Genomic DNA, 19749 nt, shown 5'->3' with positions numbered 1-19749 from the left:
TTCCAGGACGTTCAAAAGACTCGTACCAGGGGGAGAAAGTGGACCACATTTGTCTCACCTGGTCATAATACTTGTTGATGTACTTGTAGAGTTCATGAAGAGCAACAAGATTGTTCATCTCTGAGGCAAAACTCTGAGGACAAACAGGCAGAAACAAGCAGTCAACGAGGTTGCATAGCTCAGAATAAAGGCCGTGATGTCCCTCAGACGTCAGGAAGAGCAGCAACAGACAGACAAACGCGTGTGTTGTTTCAGTAACTGACCCCAGACAGTTCAGTCAGAGTGGAATTCATCTCCTGATAACAGCCGGAGGCAGCGCTGTGGATGTCACTGTAATACCTGTAATACACACACACACACACGGGAGTAAACCTTAACGGCTAACGAGCGACAGCCAATGACGGGAGGACGTCGTCTTACCTCTCCACCAGCTGTTTGTATCGGGGTATCTCTCTGGCGTACAGTAGCTTGTTAACAGGAGAGTCCTGATTGGACAGAGATTCTACCGTCAGATCACATGTGACAACCATGCGGCGTTAATAATGTAGCGCAGGGAGCTCGTACCCGGCCCACTTTGTGCTCTGAAGTGGTGCAGGAGTCGATGAAGGTCTGAGCGATGACAGACAGGACGGCGTCGATGCTGTCGGTCACCTGAACGTCCAGAACAAACTGTGGATTCTTCAGGATGTTCACCCAGAACCTGAGCGGGAGGCTGTGGAGGGACGGGCGGGTCAGAGGCACAGAGAGGTCAGAGGCAGAGGTGTGCTCCTACGTGGTTCTCACCTGTTGGTCTTCCAGATGTGGACCGTCTCTGGGTCGTCGATACCGTGCTTTTCTGCCATGTCGTCCAGGAAGTCAAAGAAGAATCTGACAGCAATCGGAGGAGGACGCTTTGTGCTGAGGATGGCCACAAACACATCGTCGACAAACTTCTGCAGTGTCCCCTGGAGGAAGATGGACAGGTAGACGATTAATGTGTTCGGCCATCAGTCCACCAGAGACACCTGCATGCGAGTCACCTTCATGGACAGCAGTCTGGTCAGGTAGATCTCCGGTATGGCCTTGGCTCGCTCCCTGTCCCTCATGCTGCTCTTTCGGTGTTTTGGGATGTCGGGATCTTCGCTGCTCTTCACAAGGTGCCACAGACGAAGACCCTCTTCCTCCTCACCCTCTAGCATGGGGGTTTCTATGACAACCACACAGATACAGTATGTATATTATTGCTTGTGGTTTGGACACAGAGCTTCTCTCTGGTTCTGCTTGAAAGATGTCACTTCAGTCTAATTGTCTAATAGTCTTCTAGAGAAAAGTTCTGGTTCTTTTAAGCTGCCAGAGGCACCTGTGGTTGTTTTGGGTGTGTTCTGTATCTTATTCTGTCATATATGTATAGTTAAATATAGTTAAATATCAGCATGTGCTCTCACTCTCTCCAGTCTGGAAGACCTGGTTGACTCCAACTCCACCTGAACTCTGAGAGCGAGGAATCAGTGCCACTGTTGCTCCATCAGGAACCTAAAGAGCAACAGGGGTAAAGGGTCACAGTTGGGAAGAAAGGCAGGACCAAGAGGACGTGGTGGCCTTCTCACCTTGTAGTGCTGCAGCGTGTTGAGCCGTTTCCAGCGCCCGTGCACTACTGCTGTGACATCATCATCTGACAGGGTCAGGTGACCTGCCTGACCTGAGCGCCACTCTGTCAATCACGCATGACAACATGGGTCAGTAGGAGTTGTCAATCAAACCTGGTGCACGTGTGAGCATGAATGTGTGCCAGTACCCAGATCTAAACTATCTGCTGCTGGTCTCTGGGAGAATGGAGCTCCTCTGTAGACCTGATCCAGGATCTTATCCTTCACCTGCATAACACACAAAGCAGACAGGTGAGCCAGAAGAGGATTTACAGGTGACACACAACCAGTCAGCTACTCACCTGTGTGATAGTGTCAATGTCGAGGACCTTCACTGGACAGGGCTGAACCTCAACTCCGTTCTTTACCAGAACTGTTAGAGTCTGAGACAGACGGACAGACAGACAGACAGACAGACAGACAGACAGACAGACAGACAGACAGACAGACAGGCAGACAGACAGACAGACAGACAGGCAGGCAGACATGTTCAATTTTAAACTACACTCTGGCTGTCTGACATCTGTCTCCGTTGCCTTGGTTACCATAGCACTGTAGTCAATGTCCTCTCTCAGCAGGTGGCTGTCATTCAGAGTTCGTTTGGCTTTTCCCGTCACCGAGTCCACTGGGCCTTTGTCCACCTGATACTTGATGGCTCTGTAGAGCATGTAAAGAGGCTCTCCTGCCACCTCCTGACAGACAGACAGGCAGGCAGGTGAGGGTTAGACATGTCAGAGGGTTTGACAGGTCAGAGGATTAGACAGGTCAGAGGGTTAGACAGGTCAGAGGGTTAGACGGGTGAGAGGGTTAGACGGTGAGAGGATTAGATGGGTGAGAGGGTTAGACAGGTCAGGGGGTTAGACATGTCAGGGGGTTAGACAGGTCAGGGGGTGAGACAGGTCAGAGGGTTAGACAGGTCAGAGGGTTAGCCATAACCCCCCAGAGTCACCTTTACCTTGAGGAAGGAATAGAGACAGATGGACATCCAGTTGGTCAGCATCTTCTCCACGACCGTCTCCGTTCTGAAGGACAGAGGAACATTCAGTCCCAACAGGTCCAAACAAGAGCTTGGACCCACCAGAGGTCCTTTACTACACTTACCGGCGCAGCATGAGCTTTGGGTTCTTGGCAACATACTGCTGGACCAGGTCCTGCAGGAGAGTCTTCATCACCTCGGTGAAATACTCCAGTTTGTCGTGCAGCGCCATGGTGAGCAGACTGGCCACGTATCCTCGGTCTCTCTGAGAGAACCCTTGCTGGGCCTCCAGGGTGTGGATGAACTGCAGGATGCACACAGAACACACGGTCACCAACAGGTCTGAAGGTTCTGACCGTGGCTCTGCTCTGACCCACCCTGGTGAGGAAGAGTCTGTTGTTGAGGAGGTTGTTGAGCTGCTGGAGGCCCTGCTCCACTGTCTGCCTCCTGGATTCTGGAAGATCCAGCTGTCGGGTCAGGGGCGCCACGTGCTGACCAGGGAAAAAGACCCTCTCTGCATAGGTCTTGTAGTCCAGTAAAGGGAGTCCTGGTCCTCCAACATCGCTGCTCAGGTCCATCATCTCAGTCATCAGGTCTACGTAGGGAGGAGACAATGAGAAGACAGAGTGTAACGTTGTATCTGGAACACGGTGTTGGGGTGCGGTGTTGTCTGCCTGTACCGGTGAACTCTTTGCGACACTGATCTCCTACGTTGATTTCCAGAGTCTCTAACTGGACCAAAACCTTCTTATAATCTCTGAGAGCTTGTTTGCTCTTCCTCCTAGAAGCACACAAAAACCAGTCCGTCAGTGGGGATGGTCACAGTTCTGGCTGTTGCTCTGGTAACGGGCAGGAAGGATGCGGTACCTGTACATGAGGATGACGACCAGTACCGACAGGATGATGATCGCTGCTCCTCCCGCCAAGCCGATCTGAGCGGCCAGAGGAACAGGAGACAGCAGAGAGTCGCTGTCATACTGGACCAATCCCAGATCCACCTGCAGGTTTCCCATGAACACCTGATGGATGGACAGGAGGACATCAGCAGACAGAGAGACAGGTGGAGACTGGGTTCTGGTTGGGGCTGAGGGATCAGGTGGAGGTTCAGACCTTGAGGCTGGGCAGCTCGCTGCCATCATCCACGCTCATCGGCTGGACCTCCGGGGGTTCGCAGTACAGGTGAGTGTTGTCCAGAGTTTTCACCTCACACTCCTCGTTCCCGAGCCGAGCCGTCACCTCCTGCCTGGATATGGCTCTGGTCAGGTCCTGGCCCTGAGGGTTGCCATGGAAAAGCAGAAAGGTGACGTACAATTTGATGTGACTGGTCGGTGGAGCCTTCTGAAGAGCTTTACCTCCACCGCTATCACGCCGCCTGGTTTGAAGCGATACGGAGCATTTGGAGCTTCTCTGTTGAGACGGAAAAAGTCTGGGTTGGGGTAATAAGTGAAGCTTTGGCCCTGAAAGACAGACAGGCAGAGAGACAGACAGACCGAGTGAGAGACAGACCGAGGGAGAGACAGACCAAGAGAGAGAGACAAAGAGACGCTAATCAGAGCATCCGTGAAAATAAAACTTTTCCTGCCTGTAACCAAAGTGTAAAGTACAGACTAAAGTACAGGTCTGTCAATGACAGACAGACAGACAGGTATACAGACAGACAGACAGACAGGCAGGCAGACAGACAGACAGACAGGCAGGCAGGCAGGCAGGCAGGCAGGCAGGCAGGAAGACAGACAGACAGGGACAGGCAGCCAGATGTGTAGACAGACAGACAGACAGACAGACAGACAGACAGACAGACAGACAGACAGACAGACAGGCAGGCAGGCAGGCAGGCAGGAAGACAGACAGACAGGGACAGGCAGCCAGATGTGTAGACAGACAGACAGACAGACAGACAGACAGACAGACAGACAGACAGACAGACAGACAGACAGACAGACAGACAGGTAGACAGACAGACAGACAGACAGGCAGGCAGGCAGGCAGGCAGGCAGGAAGACAGACAGACAGAGACAGGCAGCCAGATGTGTAGACAGGCAGGCAGGCAGACAGGCAGACAGACAGACAGACAGACAGACAGACAGACAGACAGCAGGCAGGCAGATACCTTGATGCTTTCAAAGTGGATTCTGACGTTGTCCATTTGAAACCAAACCCCCTTGATTTTAAAGTCTGCGCTCACTTCGGGAGTGCGACAGGTCATCTGCGAGGACGACAGGATGGAGCAGCGCTCCATCACCTGACACACAGGTGGAGAGAGAGACAGGTAAGGGCGGGGACGTACATGGGGACATAGGTGTGGACTGTGGTTGGTGGGTGGATCTCACGGTTGTCAGGCTGCTGTTGAAGACCAGCTGCTGCCTGGAGGTGAGCAGAGCCAGCCGTCTTCTGCGTCTCACCCTCTGCACCTCCACAGGCTCCACCCACACCGCCAAGATGGGCTGCTGGACTACGTCCAGGTTCCTGCCCGTCACCATGATGACACGGCCACCTCTGACAACAGGAAGGCATCCCCTCATCAGCACTTTGGTTTGATTTGATTGACAGCTGCTTCTTTGTGATGAAGTTCTTACGCGTAGAAGCTCTCAGCAGGCGAGGCCTCGGTGATGACGGGGTCGTCAAGGTAACGGAACTTCATGCTGCCAATGGTTCGCTCCGCTTTACCAAAGAGAACCCGAACCACAACCCCACCTGTCTGGTTACTGGAGGCTGTCTGACATACCAAGTGGGTGTCGTTCACCTCCTCCAAACTGAGAGGAGACATGGAAAGGAGACAAGGCCACATTAAGAGGAGACAAGGACACATAGGGAGAAAGCAAAGACATATAAGAAGTGGGTAAGGACACATTAGGAGTAGGCAAGGACACATAAGTAGTCGGCAAAGACACATAAGGAGTGGGTAAGGACACATAAGGAGTGGGCAAGGACACATTAGGAGTAGGCAAGGACACATACGGACTGGGTAAGGACACATAAGGAGTGGGCAAGGACACATTAGGAGTAGACAAGAACACATACGGAGTGGGTAAGGATGCATAAGGAGTAGGCAAGGACACATAAGGAGCGGGCAAGGACATATTAGAAGTAGGCAAGGACACATACACTCCGTATGGGCAAGGACACATAAGAAGGAAACAAAGACACAATAGGAATAGGTAAGGCCACAAGGAGTAGGCAAGGACACATAAGTAAGAGGAAAAGGCATAAATGTAGGAGGAAAGGGAACATAAGGAGACAAGGATGATCATAACATGATGTTTGTTGTTGGTGGAGCCAGACTTTATAAAAAATAAGACTCTCAATTCTGAACATTTAGACAATGACAATACTGAGTGCTTGTGATACAAGTACTAGCATTGTACAAGTAGTAGCAGTAGCACTAGCAGCAGCAGTAGCAGCAGCAGCAGTAGTAGCAGTAGCAGCAACAGTAGTAGCAGCAGCAGTAGCAGCAGTAGCAGCAGCAGTAGTAGCAGCAGCAGTAGCAGCAGTAGCAGCAGTAGTAGCAGCAGCAGTAGCAGCAGCAGCAGCAGCAGTAGTAGCAGTAGCAGCAACAGTAGTAGCAGCAGCAGTAGTAGCAGTAGCAGCACTAGCAGCAGTAGCAGCAGCAGTAGTAGCAGTAGCAGCAGTAGCAGCAGTAGCAGCAGCAGCAGCAGTAGTAGCAGTAGCAGCACTAGCAGCAGTAGCAGCAGCAGTAGTAGCAGTAGCAGTAGCAGCAGTAGGAGCAGCAGTAGCAGTAGTAGCAGTAGCAGCAGTAGCAGTAGTAGTAGTAGCACTGTCAGCAGTAGTAGCAATAGCAGCAGTAGCAGCAGTAGTAGCAGCAGCAGTAGCAGGAGTAGCAGTAGCAGCAGCAGGAGTAGCAGCAGCAGTAGCAGCAGTAGCAGCAGTAGTAGTAGCAGCAGCAGTAGCAGCAGTAGCAGCAGCAGTAGTAGCAGTAGCAGCAACAGTAGTAGCAGCAGCAGTAGTAGCAGTAGCAGCACTACCAGCAGTAGCAGCAGCAGTAGTAGCAGTAGCAGCTAGTAGCAGTAGCAGCAGCAGTAGTAGCAGTAGCAGTAGTAGCAGTAGGAGCAGCAGTAGCAGTAGTAGCAGTAGCAGCAGTAGCAGTAGTAGTAGTAGCACTGTCAGCAGTAGTAGCAATAGTAGCAGTAGCAGCAGCAGCAGCAGTAGTAGCAGCAGCAGTAGTAGTAGCAGTAGCAGCAGCAGCAGTAGTAGCAGCAGTAGCAGTAGTAGTAGTAGCACTATCAGCAGCAGCACTAGCAGCAGCAGTAGCAGCAGTAGTAGCAGCAGTAGCAGCAGCACTAGCAGCAGCAGTAGCACTAGCGGTAGCAGCAGCAGTGGGAGTGAAGGTCACACGTTGTGTAGCAGGAGTCCGCTAATGTGACTCACCTGTAGCAGCTTTGAACCCCCAGGAACGCCCTCAAGTCGGACTTTTGTCCCGTGAGCAGCTGCTGTCCTCTGATGGTGAGTTGGGTTCCCCCAGAGACTGGACCTTTGTCTGGAACCAGACTCAAGATCTGTGGATCCTGAGGACACAAAACAAGGAGGATCCGACCGTTATGACTGTCGTGATCATGTTGCAGGAGCGGCGCCACACGCCTGGACATCAGTCTACCAACATCTGTGCCCAGGAAGTGGACAAAAGACGTCCACCGGGACGCTGTTGTGTCAACAAAGACTCCACCTACCTGGTAGGTGAACACCTGTCTTGACTCTCCAGGTGGGGCTGCCCCCACCCTGACCATGACTGGCCCCTCCCTCTGTTTCCCACTGGGCTGCAGCTCACACACAACCCTGCAAACACACATGATACACACCATAATCACACAGTCTGAGCGTGTGTGTGTGTGTGTGTGTGTGTGTGACAGAGAGAGAGACAGGCACCTGGTAGAGATATGATATCCTTCAGCCTGGGGGGGGCAGGGCACACCTGCCACTGTGATCCCACCCACCACATCATGGTATCTCATCCCCAGGTTGGAGCCTGAGATGGTCACCAAGATGCCTCCTTCCAGAGGACCAGAGAGGGGCTGAACCTGTGGGACGGACACACACCCTTTAATGGGTCCTCATAGACGATGAGCCAGTGTGGCTACCAGAGTCACCTGTGTAATCTGAGGAGGTGGGCAGGAGTCTTCAGGTGTTCTGCTACAGGATTGGTTGTAAACACAACCGGGGGAGGGACTTCCTGGACACCACACACAGCCGTACTCCTCCGGTACCGCTCGGCACTGTGAGCAATCGGACTGGCCGGCTGAGCAGTCGTAAAGCTGAACTAAACAAGGCAGCAAATACAGGTTAGTGACATTTCTACAACACACACACACACACACACACACACACACACACACACACACACACACACACACACATCCAACACACACACTCACGTCTGAGGCCAGGTGAGGCATCGATGCGTCTCTCTCCTCTGCACAGGTAGATCGGAACCGAGTACTGAAGCTGACTGAGGGCAAACTGGAACTGTGGACAGAGGGTGGACAGTCAGGCAGCTGGTGTGTGTGCGTGTGTGTGTGTGTGTGCGTGTTACCTGGTGTGGGCTGCAGATGAAGGTGTCTGTGTTGTCATGTGACTTCTCCACAGCGGCGGCCAGTCTGTGCTGGACTCCTTTGATTTCCACAACACACTCATACGGGGCTTCATCCTTCACACACACACACACACACACACACACACACACACACACACACACACACACACACACACACACACACACACACACACACACACACACACACAGGAATTACAGGATGAAGATGGAACTTTTAGGCAGCCCCTTCTGCTCTAAACTGTCCTGCAGGAGCTTCAACCCAGCACTGCCGTTGCTACGGCAACAGGATTACAGAGGACCAGTCTCATGTGTTTTGACGCGTTCGCACAGCGACACAGCGACTGTAGTTACACCAGAACAGAAATCAGCCTCACAGTGTAGACGTCCAGGTTTCTTCCTCGCAGCACCAAACTGGTGGTCATGCCTAAAGGCACTAAGGCAGAACTTTGCAGCCCAAACACCAGAGGACAGGACGTGGGACCTGGAGACTCCTGCAGGGACAGGGACATGGACAGGACACATCAGGGGTGTGAAATGTTTGACCCCTGGTGGTGGGTGGCAGAAAGTGCACATTAAAGACACCAGACAGACAGAGGGACAGACAGACAGACGGAGGGACGCAGGGACAGAGAGACAGGTTGTCTCACCCTTTGACTGAGGATTACGTGCTGGTTGGGACAGCTGTGGTTGTGAGTGCAGAGCTGATCCAGAGGACACCAGTTACACCTCCACACGCTGGTGACACACGCCAAACACCTGGAAAACATCCTTGTCAGCATCTGGATCACAGGTCACCGACAGTGCTTACTGGGCTGCTGCGTTTGGACATACTGGGAGCTCTGGTTTAGTCTGCTCACAGCTCCGCAGTCGTAGAAGGTCATGTTGCTGGTGGCGATGGTCACATGACCAAACACCAGTGACACGGGAAGGATCATGTGATCTGGATGAAGACAGTGAAACAGATGTGTTGCTTCAGGTTGTTGCTTTCCTCCAACCGGTTGACTCACCACTTCCTGTTGGCATGGGGGGCAGAAGCTCTGGGACAGGTGACTGACAGGTGATGCTGGTTCCCGTGACGACGGCAGGCTGAGGAGGGAGGAGCCCGAAGACACAGGACAGAGACTCCGCCTCGGTGAGGACAGGGAGCTGGACCACAGACAGCGTTACCTTGGAGACAGCATGCAGCATGAGACTAGATGGTCAGACTGGGGTCGTTACTAGTCAGACTGGGGTCTTTACTGGTCATACTAGGGACTGTACTGTCATACTGGGGTCTTTCCTAGTCAGACTGGGGTCTTTACTGGTCAGACTGGGGTCTTTACTGGTCAAACTGGGGACTATACTGTCATACTGGGGTCTTTACTGGTCAGACTGGGGTCTTTACTGGTCATACTGTGGACTGTACTGTCATACTGGGGACTGTACTGGTCATACTAGGGACTGTACTGTCATACTGGGGACTGTACTGTCATACTGGGGTCTTTACTGATCATACTGGGGACTATACTGTCATATTGGGGTCTTTACTGGTCAGACTGGGGTCTTTACTGGTCATACTGGAATCAAAGCAGCTTTATTTATCAGAATAATTTGATTCTGCTTTTGATTAGCTTCTCAAAGCTAATCAGATTTTCTACTGACCCAATTAAATTTGGGCAGAAATGAATGAAAGCAGGAAGAAGGAACATCTGGAGGAGCCCAGAGCCTGACCTGGTTCTGCTCAGCTCTGCTCTGACTGGCTGGCTGCAGGTTCTGCACGTTCACACACTGGCTGGTGGCCTCGAAGCTCCAGAACCACTGGTTGGGCTGGGAGTGGCGCTGACACTGCTGTTTACGGGAGCACCTGAAGGCAACACAAAGACGACCAATCAGACGCCTGCGATCTCAGGTAGAGAGCTGTTACATCCATCCATCCATCCTTCCATTATTCATCCATCATCCATCCATCCATCCATCATCCATCCATCAAACACCCACCCACCCATCATCCACTCATCCATCCATCCTTCCATCATCCATCCATCCATCATCCATCCACCCACCCATCATGCACCCATCCACCCATCCATCATCCACCCATCCACCCATCCACTCATTCATCCATCCATCCATCCATCCATCCATCCATCCATCCACTCATCCCTCCACCCACCCCCCTACCCATCCATCCCTCGTTCCTGACCAGGCTTCCTCAGGTCAGTTCCCAGCACTACACCAGGATCCCATCCCGGGTTCTCCTGGTCCCCAGGTTGATGCTCCTCCTCTTCAAACCTTTAAATGAATGATCTGGAATCTACTATCTCATTTGATATCTGAGGTTTTGAGTCCTTCAGAAACAACAGTGTGATGATCCGACTGCAGCATATCTGGGTGATTCGGATCAACGGGGAGTCTGTGAACATGCGTTCATATGTGCACGTTTCAACCCTGGCCAGGAGGCCTCAGGTTCTCTTCCACCAGCAGGGGTCTTGGTGCCATCCTTCTGGAGCCTGGTCTACCGAGGAGGCCTTTCAGGATTCTGTTCAACCTCAGCAGTGGTCTCCCTGTTGCTGTCTCCATAGCAACACACCTCAAATCTCTATCTTTATAATTAATGAAATCATCTGGCCCACAATTACAAAAAGCTGCACCAGAACCAAGAGAAGAGTGCAGGACGCAGGCCTACCTGCCCTCCAGGACACACCAGCCACAGTAGGGGTCTCTGACAGCAAGACAGGACTGACAGTCTGTCTGTCTCTCACATGATGACACAGGAACCTTGGACAGCTGAGAAACACACTCGTTAAAACTCCACTCACACTGGACAGTAATGTCTCCACACAGAGACGAGGTCATGTGGCGTCTCACCCTGCTGTTGGTCAGGACGTAAATGTGCTGCTGACTCTGGTCCAACAGGAGATCAGCATTAATGCTGCTGCCGCTGTCCACCAGCAGGCTGCCGTAGAGGTGACCCGACAGATCGGGCTCAACCAGCACCTGTCAGGCATGGACAAGATAAAAGGCATGTTGTTACACCTGTAGAGGAGCAGGACTCCATGAAGGACACGTTTCAGGAGGAGCAGGACTTCATGAGGGAGACGTTTCAGCTGCTGTAGCAGCAAATCGCCAGCAGGGGAGAGTGTTTCCCCACAACACCTCCCACTGAAAGTGTGTTTTTAGTGTGGCACACACACACACACACACACACACACACACACACACACACACACGTTTCGGGGCCATCCTGCACCTGGGAGAAGAATAACCAATCAAAAACAATAGTATGAGCACACTCCCTAGTGCCTTAGCCCCATGCCACAGGAGCTGCCAACCCCTCCAGCTAAACGGCTGTTAGTTACTTCCCCCCCACACACGCACACACACGCACACACATGCACACACACATAAAGTTGCTGCCTGTGGCTATGAACAAAGAGGACACATGAATACACAGAGGTGTGTTTGCGTGGAGTTCAAATGTAGCACCGTCTGAAGCCCAGAACACACAATCTGCTCTGGTTATTGTCCAGTATAACCAGTACCGCCACAGCCAGGAGGGGCAGAGGGAGGACTGGGAGAGATAAGATAACCTGTGTGTGTGTTTTTGTCAGCGGAACACATATGATGTGTTTAGGGCAGCAGCCGTTGATCTTAGATAAACATTTACTACATTCATAGGCATTTAATAAGGCTGTAATAAAGCGTGTAATAAGGCGCATCTGTGTTTGTTGTGATCCAACCGTGAACGCAAAGATGATACCAAGCAGAAGGAATGAGAGCGTGCACACGTTCCTACAGGGTAATCCCAAGGAGGAAGTATTGGATGGGCGTGGTAACGGTTGACCTGTGCATGGTTCTCACCAGTGACTCAACCACAACCCTCCCCTGGAACGGAGGGAAAGGTGTTGGCGTGGCCTTGAGTCCATCCCAGCGGCTCTCATCCTCCACACCTGCTGTGGGCTGTTACCTGTGTCATTGACTGCTGCACCTGGACTAAACTGACCACTAAGGTTTGTGTGACCCTTCACAATGTCGATTCTTGTGGCCCCACATCTATCAGCTCTCCGTCGGGGGTCTCCGTCTCCGTCAGGGAGGATTCCTGACCAGGAGCTCTGCCCAATCATTCCTGCTCTGCTCGTCTCTGTGGGACAGTGTGGACGGTGTCCTCCTCCTCCTGATAGACGTTTTTACGTGAACCCACGTTCTCTGGACCTCCAGCATGGTTCTGGGGACGGCAGAGACCACGTGACCTGCGTCTCATACCTCCTTCCAGGCTTCTGACTTGCCTGTCCGTCACACCTCTGCTAATCTCTGCTAAACGTGTTTTTAACTCTAAATAATCTCCATCTCTGCTTTGCTTGTGCCGTGACAGACAGGTGGACGGTTCGTGGACGAGAGCCGACGGACGCAACCGCCGCTGGATCGGTGTGATGTGGTGATGACGTCACCTTGTGCAGGTAGCCCTCTCTGTCTCCCAGGAACGCCATGGTGTGGCCCGCCTCCGTTGCTGTGGTGACGGCAGTCAGCTGGATCGTGGAGTTAAAGGTGGGCGTGGCCTGGAGGGGCACGCCGCTGGCGATGGGGTTCGGAGTGTGTTCTCCCCCACAGGGATACTCAGACAGAGAGTCCTGATACATGAAGGGAGACAGACGGACAGACAGACAGACTATAATAATGATCATAAATGGAGTTATAAACACTGGCCTCAGCTCCCGTCTGAGGCTAGACGACACAGGAGAGACCCCCTGCAGGGTGGCTGGGACAGCCCAATGCAGCCTCCCTGAACCGGACCCCAGGACCTCCGGCTCTCCTCCTGCTGTGGGCCAACCAGAACAAACACATTCTCCTCCAGATCCTCCACTGTCACTCCTGCCGTTGATAAACCAAGTCCACCAAATCCTGGACACCTGACAGGACACCTGCAGACACCGAGCCGGTCCAGGACGGGTCGCTAACACACGCATGTCCAACTGTGTTTGAGTGACAGCTGCCAGATGATGAAGCCAGCTGCTAAGATAACAGCTATAATCCCCCCAACACACACACACACACTCACTCACTCACTCACGCAGTATTAAGGTCAGCAGGATAGATAGGGCCGACAGGTTCTCACTAAAGCAGCTGCTAATCTGTGATATCATCACATGTCGGCTGTGATGTCATCAGATGTCCCACTTGGGCGGAGTGGGCAGTCAGTAAACAGTCCGTGAGCAGTCAGTAAACAGTTAGCAAACGATCAGTGAGCAGTCAGTAAACAGTTCACAAACATTCAGTAAACAGTCAGTTTTGCTGTAATTGAACAGACGTTTTGCTGGAAATCAACAGACGTTTTGCTGGAATTGAACAGACGTTTTGCTGTTACTGAACAGACTTTTTGCTGTAATTTAACAGATGTTTTGCCTTAATTGAACAGATGTTTTGCTGTTAATAAACAGACATTTTGCTGGAAATCAACAGACGCTGCTTCTCTGAGACAGCTGCTCAGCATCTATATGATGTGGACACATTAAACAAGCTAAACGCTGCTAAATATGACTCTTGAGTCTAAGTCAGTGAAGTACACATTGTGTGTGTGTGTGTGTGTGTGTGTGTGTGTGTGTGTGTGTGTGTGTGTGTGTGTGTGTTTTGTAACGTACATTGGACAGCTTCAGACATTTCGATGACACTGCATATTCAATGTAGGCTTCCTCCAGGCCGCTGCTGCCCCGCCCTTCATTGGTGTAGCATACTTCCTGTGCCCTCAGCAGCATGGCGTCCAGCTCTGCCATCCCATAGATGCACAGTGCTGAGCGACTGGTGGCTACAGGTGTGGACGCCTGTCCTGCCGCCATGATAACAAAGAGGGCAGGTTTGCCGGTGTGGTTTCCCAGCCACGCTGCCTGGGCGAGGTTGTAGCCGCCCCGGCAGACTAGAGGAACCTCCACGTAGGAGTAGAAGCTGCGGTCGGAGGTGCAGAGCCTGGAGGCGTACGTCCTGTACTCCTTCTTCTGCCACATGTCCCGCCGCGAGAACAGGAAGTAAGCATGGTTTCCGTGGGCCAGGGCCTTCACAAAGTGGTTGTTGTACTCAGAGTAGCTTCCAACAACCAGTTTTCCCAGCTCCTCCTCCTGAGAGAAGGCCCGACGAGGCGGCACCACCGGGTACAGGCGCCGCGTCGTGATTGGCGGAATATCACCGGGACCTTTGCTAGTGTAGCCCCGACCAACAAGCATCAGGCGCATCGGACCGCCAGCACCAGCGCCCTCCTGTTTGCCATCTGCGGTAATCACCAGGGCAACGGTGGAGACCCGGGGATCGTTGGCAGCAACGTACTGAGTGTCCACGGGGTTGTGGGTCTGATAGATGAACTGTGAGATGTTGGTCAGACTCCTGGAGGAAGAGAGAAGAAGAGGTCAGGTGCATGTGCGCAGATCGAGAATCCTTCCTGTAGCCCCGCCCACTCCACTTTCCTCAGGAATATTGGCCTCATGGCGTTACCTTTTGTCACAGATGCCCTGGTAGACGGAGCCACAGACGATCAGGCTCCCGGGCTCTGAGCCCTGGCCCGGCTCCACAAGAAGCAGTTTGTTGTAGTTGTGTGTGACCGTGGCAGAAGGGCAGTCCTCAAGAAATATGGGAGGGAGGCAGTCTGGGGAGTCCTGGTGAGGGCCGGTCCTGGCGTGTGCCATCACCTCCAGGTCAGAGGTCAGCTGATAGAGGTGGTCAACACCACCCGCATAGAGCAGGCCCGAGGGTGAGTCCAGCACCAGGTGAGAGAGGGGGGCGCCGCGAAGCTCCACCCATCGGACGGATGGGTCAGAGGTCACCATGGCAGGGAGCAGGAAGGTGAGGAGGAGGAGTGGTGGGGGGGTGGAGGAGGCCAACATGGCAGCTCCTCTTTACCTGCAGGCAGACACAGGAGAGAGAAACAGTCATTCAGAGTCAGAAGGAAAACACATGAGGTCAGCATCAGCCTCTCGCAGGGGTCTCAGCCAGGCTGGATCCAGAGTCTTCTGGCTCGGTAACCAACATGAGCAGCAGTCAGACACTCCAGGTTAAGGTTAGGGCAGGGTTAGGGTTAAGGGGTTAGGGTTAGGTCAAGGGTTAGGGGGTTAGGGTTAGAGGGTTAGGGTAGGGTTAGGGTTAGGGGGTTAGATCCAGGCAAATGGAGGCGAGTCCCTCCGGTCTGAGCGACCTTTGATCCCCAGATCCGGAAGCAGACTCTTGTGCTGGGCAGTAATCACATGAAGCAGCAGAAGTTGGAGCCTGTGAGACCAAGCTGAGGGTGTCAGGTCTGTCAACCCACCAAGTCAGGTGATCAGGTAGTGATCAGGTGGTGATCAGGTGACGCAGGGGCCCCTGTGGGGCCCCCCTCTCAGTCTCCTGATTCTCTTTTGTAACTGAAGATATTAATAAAATATTTTGCTGCTTCGCACTTTCATCCGACGGTCAGATCGTATTTGCCTGTAGTAATGTTGCCATGGTAACCCACGCGTATCCATGGCAACAGCGGAATGACTTGAACCTCTGGTGGGTTGGTTTTTGACAGAGTGGAGTCTGACTGTTATTTCCAACTGGTGCCAAACTGGTTCCTTCTCAGGTCTCCACTCTGGAAGCTCCTCGACGGCACCCTGCTCTCCAGAACATGGACTTTCCACATGACCCGGTCAATGACCCGTCATCCCGTTTGCTTCAGTGCTGCTCCGGCTCTCAACCAGCACTGCCACTGCCTGTTAATAGTTTTATTCCAGAACCTTCTCAATGGATTCTGAAAACTATGAACAAAGGTCTAGACCCTGAGCAGGTAAGCGAACTCACCCCCAGATTTCCTGCCCTCCTCTACCTTCTGGGTTAGGGTTAGGGTTAACTCTTCTGACCACTAGTGTTGACCTCTACGCCACCGTGCCCTAAAGAAGGGGCGGAGCCAGAAGGCCAAGCTCTGGGTTGACCGGCAGACATACGTTCCTACCCTCACCTATGGTTCACAGCTGTGGGGAGTGACCCAAAGGCTGAAACTACGGCCACAGGCGGCCGGAATATCTGGGCTCAGGGTGAGGTTTTGGTTCCTCCCTGGTTCCTCCACAGTGAGAGGAGCCTGGTGAAGTCCCAGGAAGAGCCAGGACATGCTGAAGGGGACTTCCAGATGGCTTGGGAGCACCGCGGGTTTCCCCCAGAAGAGCTGGACAAAGTGGCTGTGGAGGGTCTGGGCCTGGCTGGCCAGGCTTAGGGGGCAGGAGCCAGGAGAAGATGGATGGCTGGATGAAGAAGACCAGAGTGACTTCACAATATGGTCTAATGTCATCTGTCCATCCCACTGCCCCCCCCCCCCCCTTTTCTTTCTCCCCCTCTCCCCCTCTCTCCCTCTCTCTTCCCCTCTTTCTCCCTCTTTCTCCCTCTCCCCCCTCTTTCTCCTCTCTCCCCCTCTTTCCCCCCCTTTCTCCCCTCTCCCCGCTCTTTCTCCCTCCCCCCTCTTTCTCCCTCTCTCCCCCCTCTTTCTCCCTCTACCCCCCCCCCCTGCTGTGTGTTGTTGCAAACAGAAACACACTGAATGAACACTTGCTGTTCATTGCACACAAATGCACTCCCTGAGAGGCCTCAGGCCATACAAACACACACACACACACACACACACACACACACACACACACACACTGGTGTGTCAGATTTGCTATTTGGACAGGAATAACTTCCTTCTCCTGCATGGGGGCATTTGTGGGTGGTGGTGTGTGGGGGGGGGGGGGGGGGGGGTGGGGGGGGGGGGGGGGGGGGGGATGTCATCTATAATTCATGGAGCAGAGAGACTGATAAAGTTATGGGGTGTCCAAAGGTAGAATAAGAGTTTATGGCTCAAAGACAGAAAACAAAACTGAGGTTATGAGAAGGACAGCGGAAGGACGAGGACACGGATGAGGGGGGACACCGATAAGGGGGGACACGGATGAGGGGGACACAGATGAGGGGGGACACGGATGAGGGGGACACAGATGAGGGGGGACACACAGAGATGTGGGATCTGAAGGTGTGTGTGAGGGTACATAGTGTGTGAGCGCTGGAGGCGATGGAACAGTAAAGTCAAAAATGAGGAAGAAGACTCAGAGGGAGGAAATAAATTCATGTTTCTTCTGCTGAATGCAGATCCACTGTGTGTGTGTGTGTGTGTGTGTGTGTGAGAGAGTAACATGTATTTTCTTTTTAGACGAAAAGAAAGCAGAGGATAAAGCCACACCCAGTCTGTATGATTGCATGTGAGTGTGTGTGTGTCTGTGTGTGTGTGTAGCAGCTGGTGTATTAATGCATACTAAGCACAGAGGTCAAAGTTCAATTGGAGCTCTGATCTGAACTCTTCTGTTTTTAGATCAGAGTTTCTCCAGCCTGAAACCGTCTCAAACAGCTGGAACATCTGGAAGCACCCACCACACCACCCTGTGTCTCATCACATTCTCCCAGTACAGGATGGGCTCCCAGTACAGACTGGTGGGGACACACAGCTGCTGGCTGAGGGTCAGGTGTCAGTCCAGCCACCTCTGTTTGGTTTAACTGAACAGATGCTGCAGATGTGGAGCGTCCAGCTGTCAACGGTAGCCCCGCCCCCCGTTCTATATGTAAATGAGGAACAGGCTGCTTTCAACACATCAAGCTGATGATTGCAGGCTGCTTTACCTCAGGCACACACACACACACACACACACCCACACCTCCACCCACATATTATCTCTGTGGTGTACTGCTGACTCTCACACTCTCTCTTCAAAGACGCGACAGAATCCAACACACACACACACACACACACATACACACACACACACACACACACACACACGCACACACACACGGTGTGTGTAGCTCTATTTTGTCTCTTTGTTCATTTCCTCTCCTTCCCTCGTGGGGACACCCCCCTGAGTCTGTCCTACTTTCTGTACTCAGGAACCATTTAAGAACTGACTGACCCGTCATCCCCGTGACATCATCATCAGCTCTGCTCCACAACGTCTGTGATGCCCACCATGTCTCCTTCAGAGGTCAGAGTTCAGGGGGACCAACTCTGAGCAGGACTCTCCAGAACCAACCAGCCAGTGGGGAGGACATTCTTCTGCCAAGGCGGACTTCTCTGCACCAGCTGTGAGGGCATCTGGATGGAGAAATTGCCCAGCAGGTTGGAGGTAAAACGTAGAGTTTGCTCAGACCTTTTGTCTCTCGGTGGATCCCTTTTGTCTGTGGCTCATTTTTCAGCGCCGTTGTAATTAAATACACAACGAGCTTCATTATCTTGTAGCGGCAGGATCAAAGTGCCACCTCAACAATGAGCTAAATGACTGGAAACTCCTCCTCATGAGACCCTCTGTCTCTCAGAAGTCTGATTCAGCTGCCTGGAAGTGTCGCGCAGTTAGCGCTGTTTGCACAAGCGGCCTTTGATCCAGCAGGAAACATCAAAGAGCAGCTGATTTCAGAGTGACCTCAGCAGCACGCGGGAGCTGCTATCAGCTGCCGACAATCTGGACCTTCCAAGAACCTTCTGCTGATGATAACATCACAAGACCCACGGGCCCGCCCTGAATGCTAAACATGCTAATGGCGCACTGCTGTGCACAAGAGGTCAGTGACAGCCTGCCCCACCTGTCCCCCCTGTCCCCACCTGTCCTCACAGGACGGGATTTCATCCTTCTTACTATATTTACGCTTCTTTGTCTCTGATTATTCACACAGAACCCCCCCCCCCCACACACACACACACACACCCGTGCCCTGTTGAGCTCATGAATATATTCCAGGATCCAGACGAGGACGTTTGATATCATCGAGAGTGTGTGACAACTAAAACACGCACACAGACACACACACCAAACCCCACTGGGATTAAAGATGTCACGAATTATAAAAGGCTTTTTCTACAAAAAAGGTGTTTCAGTGTGTGTGTGTGTCTGTGCACATGTATGTGTGCACGTGTGAGAGAGACGCTGCATAGAAATTCAATGATATTATTGTCACTACAGGGTGTCAATTTGTTGCCGTGGTGACGGGATTTGTTTCCACAGGGAAGAAAATGAACTTAATTGTTTCAACAATCAACATCCTTACTGGGTTATTCAAATGGTTACCATGGAGACGGGAGGGCTGATGTCAGGTGTTGCTGATGGGCCAGATGTTGGCCAGTGGTGACGGGGCTGAAGGCGTCCAGCAGGGGGCGCAGATCTGCTCGAGCTAAAGAATAAAAGTGAGCTTGTGCGTAGGGAACACTTCCAGTCCCTCGTCCCAGTCCCTCGTCCCAGTCCCTTGTCCCAGTTGATCGTCCCAGTCCCCTGTCCCAGTCCCTTGTCCCAGTTCCTCGTCCCAGTCCCCTGTCCCAGTCCCTCGTCCCAGTCCCTTGTCCCAGTCCCTCGTCCCAGTCTACAGTCCACCATTCCTGCCTACTTTACATCTCCAGCCAGGTGTGGTGACCACCATAGGGCAGCATCTGTAGCGTTCACGCATGGTGAGCGTGCAAACAAGGACCCCGAGTGAGTCCACGAGAGGCTCCGGATGCTCACAAGCGACTCCCAAGGAATCCAGCCTTTCCGTTCAGGACAAAGTTCCCGGAAGATTCCCAGCGGCTCCAGTGTGTATCAGATCAGATGGGATCACTTCAC

General features: G+C 52.7%; 1 protein-coding gene across 2 annotated transcripts in view; it reads right to left on the bottom strand.

The window, feature by feature from the left end:
• The window catches only part of plxnb3 (plexin B3), a 56397-nt gene that overhangs the window by 2602 nt on the left and 34046 nt on the right, over positions 1-19749 (bottom strand). For both annotated transcript variants that reach the window (XM_029833192.1, XM_029833193.1), the window contains 37 exons: positions 14624-15028; positions 13783-14515; positions 12595-12774; positions 11015-11143; positions 10833-10933; positions 9878-10010; positions 9175-9334; positions 8999-9107; positions 8815-8923; positions 8542-8658; positions 8147-8260; positions 7989-8079; positions 7704-7873; positions 7483-7634; positions 7287-7392; positions 6988-7124; positions 5178-5354; positions 4932-5097; positions 4712-4843; positions 3954-4058; positions 3712-3873; positions 3469-3620; positions 3282-3382; positions 2979-3196; positions 2727-2905; positions 2581-2647; positions 2171-2317; positions 1928-2008; positions 1775-1853; positions 1587-1690; positions 1425-1512; positions 1020-1186; positions 784-944; positions 565-712; positions 421-485; positions 264-339; positions 59-133 (listed from right to left, as the gene is read on the bottom strand). In XM_029833192.1, coding sequence (XP_029689052.1) covers positions 59-133; positions 264-339; positions 421-485; positions 565-712; positions 784-944; positions 1020-1186; positions 1425-1512; positions 1587-1690; positions 1775-1853; positions 1928-2008; positions 2171-2317; positions 2581-2647; positions 2727-2905; positions 2979-3196; positions 3282-3382; positions 3469-3620; positions 3712-3873; positions 3954-4058; positions 4712-4843; positions 4932-5097; positions 5178-5354; positions 6988-7124; positions 7287-7392; positions 7483-7634; positions 7704-7873; positions 7989-8079; positions 8147-8260; positions 8542-8658; positions 8815-8923; positions 8999-9107; positions 9175-9334; positions 9878-10010; positions 10833-10933; positions 11015-11143; positions 12595-12774; positions 13783-14515; positions 14624-15012 — 5580 coding nt within the window. In that variant the 5' untranslated portion in view covers positions 15013-15028. The remainder of the gene's footprint in view (positions 1-58; positions 134-263; positions 340-420; positions 486-564; positions 713-783; positions 945-1019; positions 1187-1424; positions 1513-1586; positions 1691-1774; positions 1854-1927; positions 2009-2170; positions 2318-2580; positions 2648-2726; positions 2906-2978; positions 3197-3281; positions 3383-3468; positions 3621-3711; positions 3874-3953; positions 4059-4711; positions 4844-4931; positions 5098-5177; positions 5355-6987; positions 7125-7286; positions 7393-7482; positions 7635-7703; positions 7874-7988; positions 8080-8146; positions 8261-8541; positions 8659-8814; positions 8924-8998; positions 9108-9174; positions 9335-9877; positions 10011-10832; positions 10934-11014; positions 11144-12594; positions 12775-13782; positions 14516-14623; positions 15029-19749) is intronic.

This window comes from Takifugu rubripes, chromosome 3 (genome assembly GCF_901000725.2).
Source record: "Takifugu rubripes chromosome 3, fTakRub1.2, whole genome shotgun sequence".
Taxonomy (NCBI): Eukaryota; Metazoa; Chordata; class Actinopteri; order Tetraodontiformes; family Tetraodontidae; genus Takifugu; species Takifugu rubripes.
This window is presented reverse-complemented; position numbering and strand designations above follow the sequence as displayed.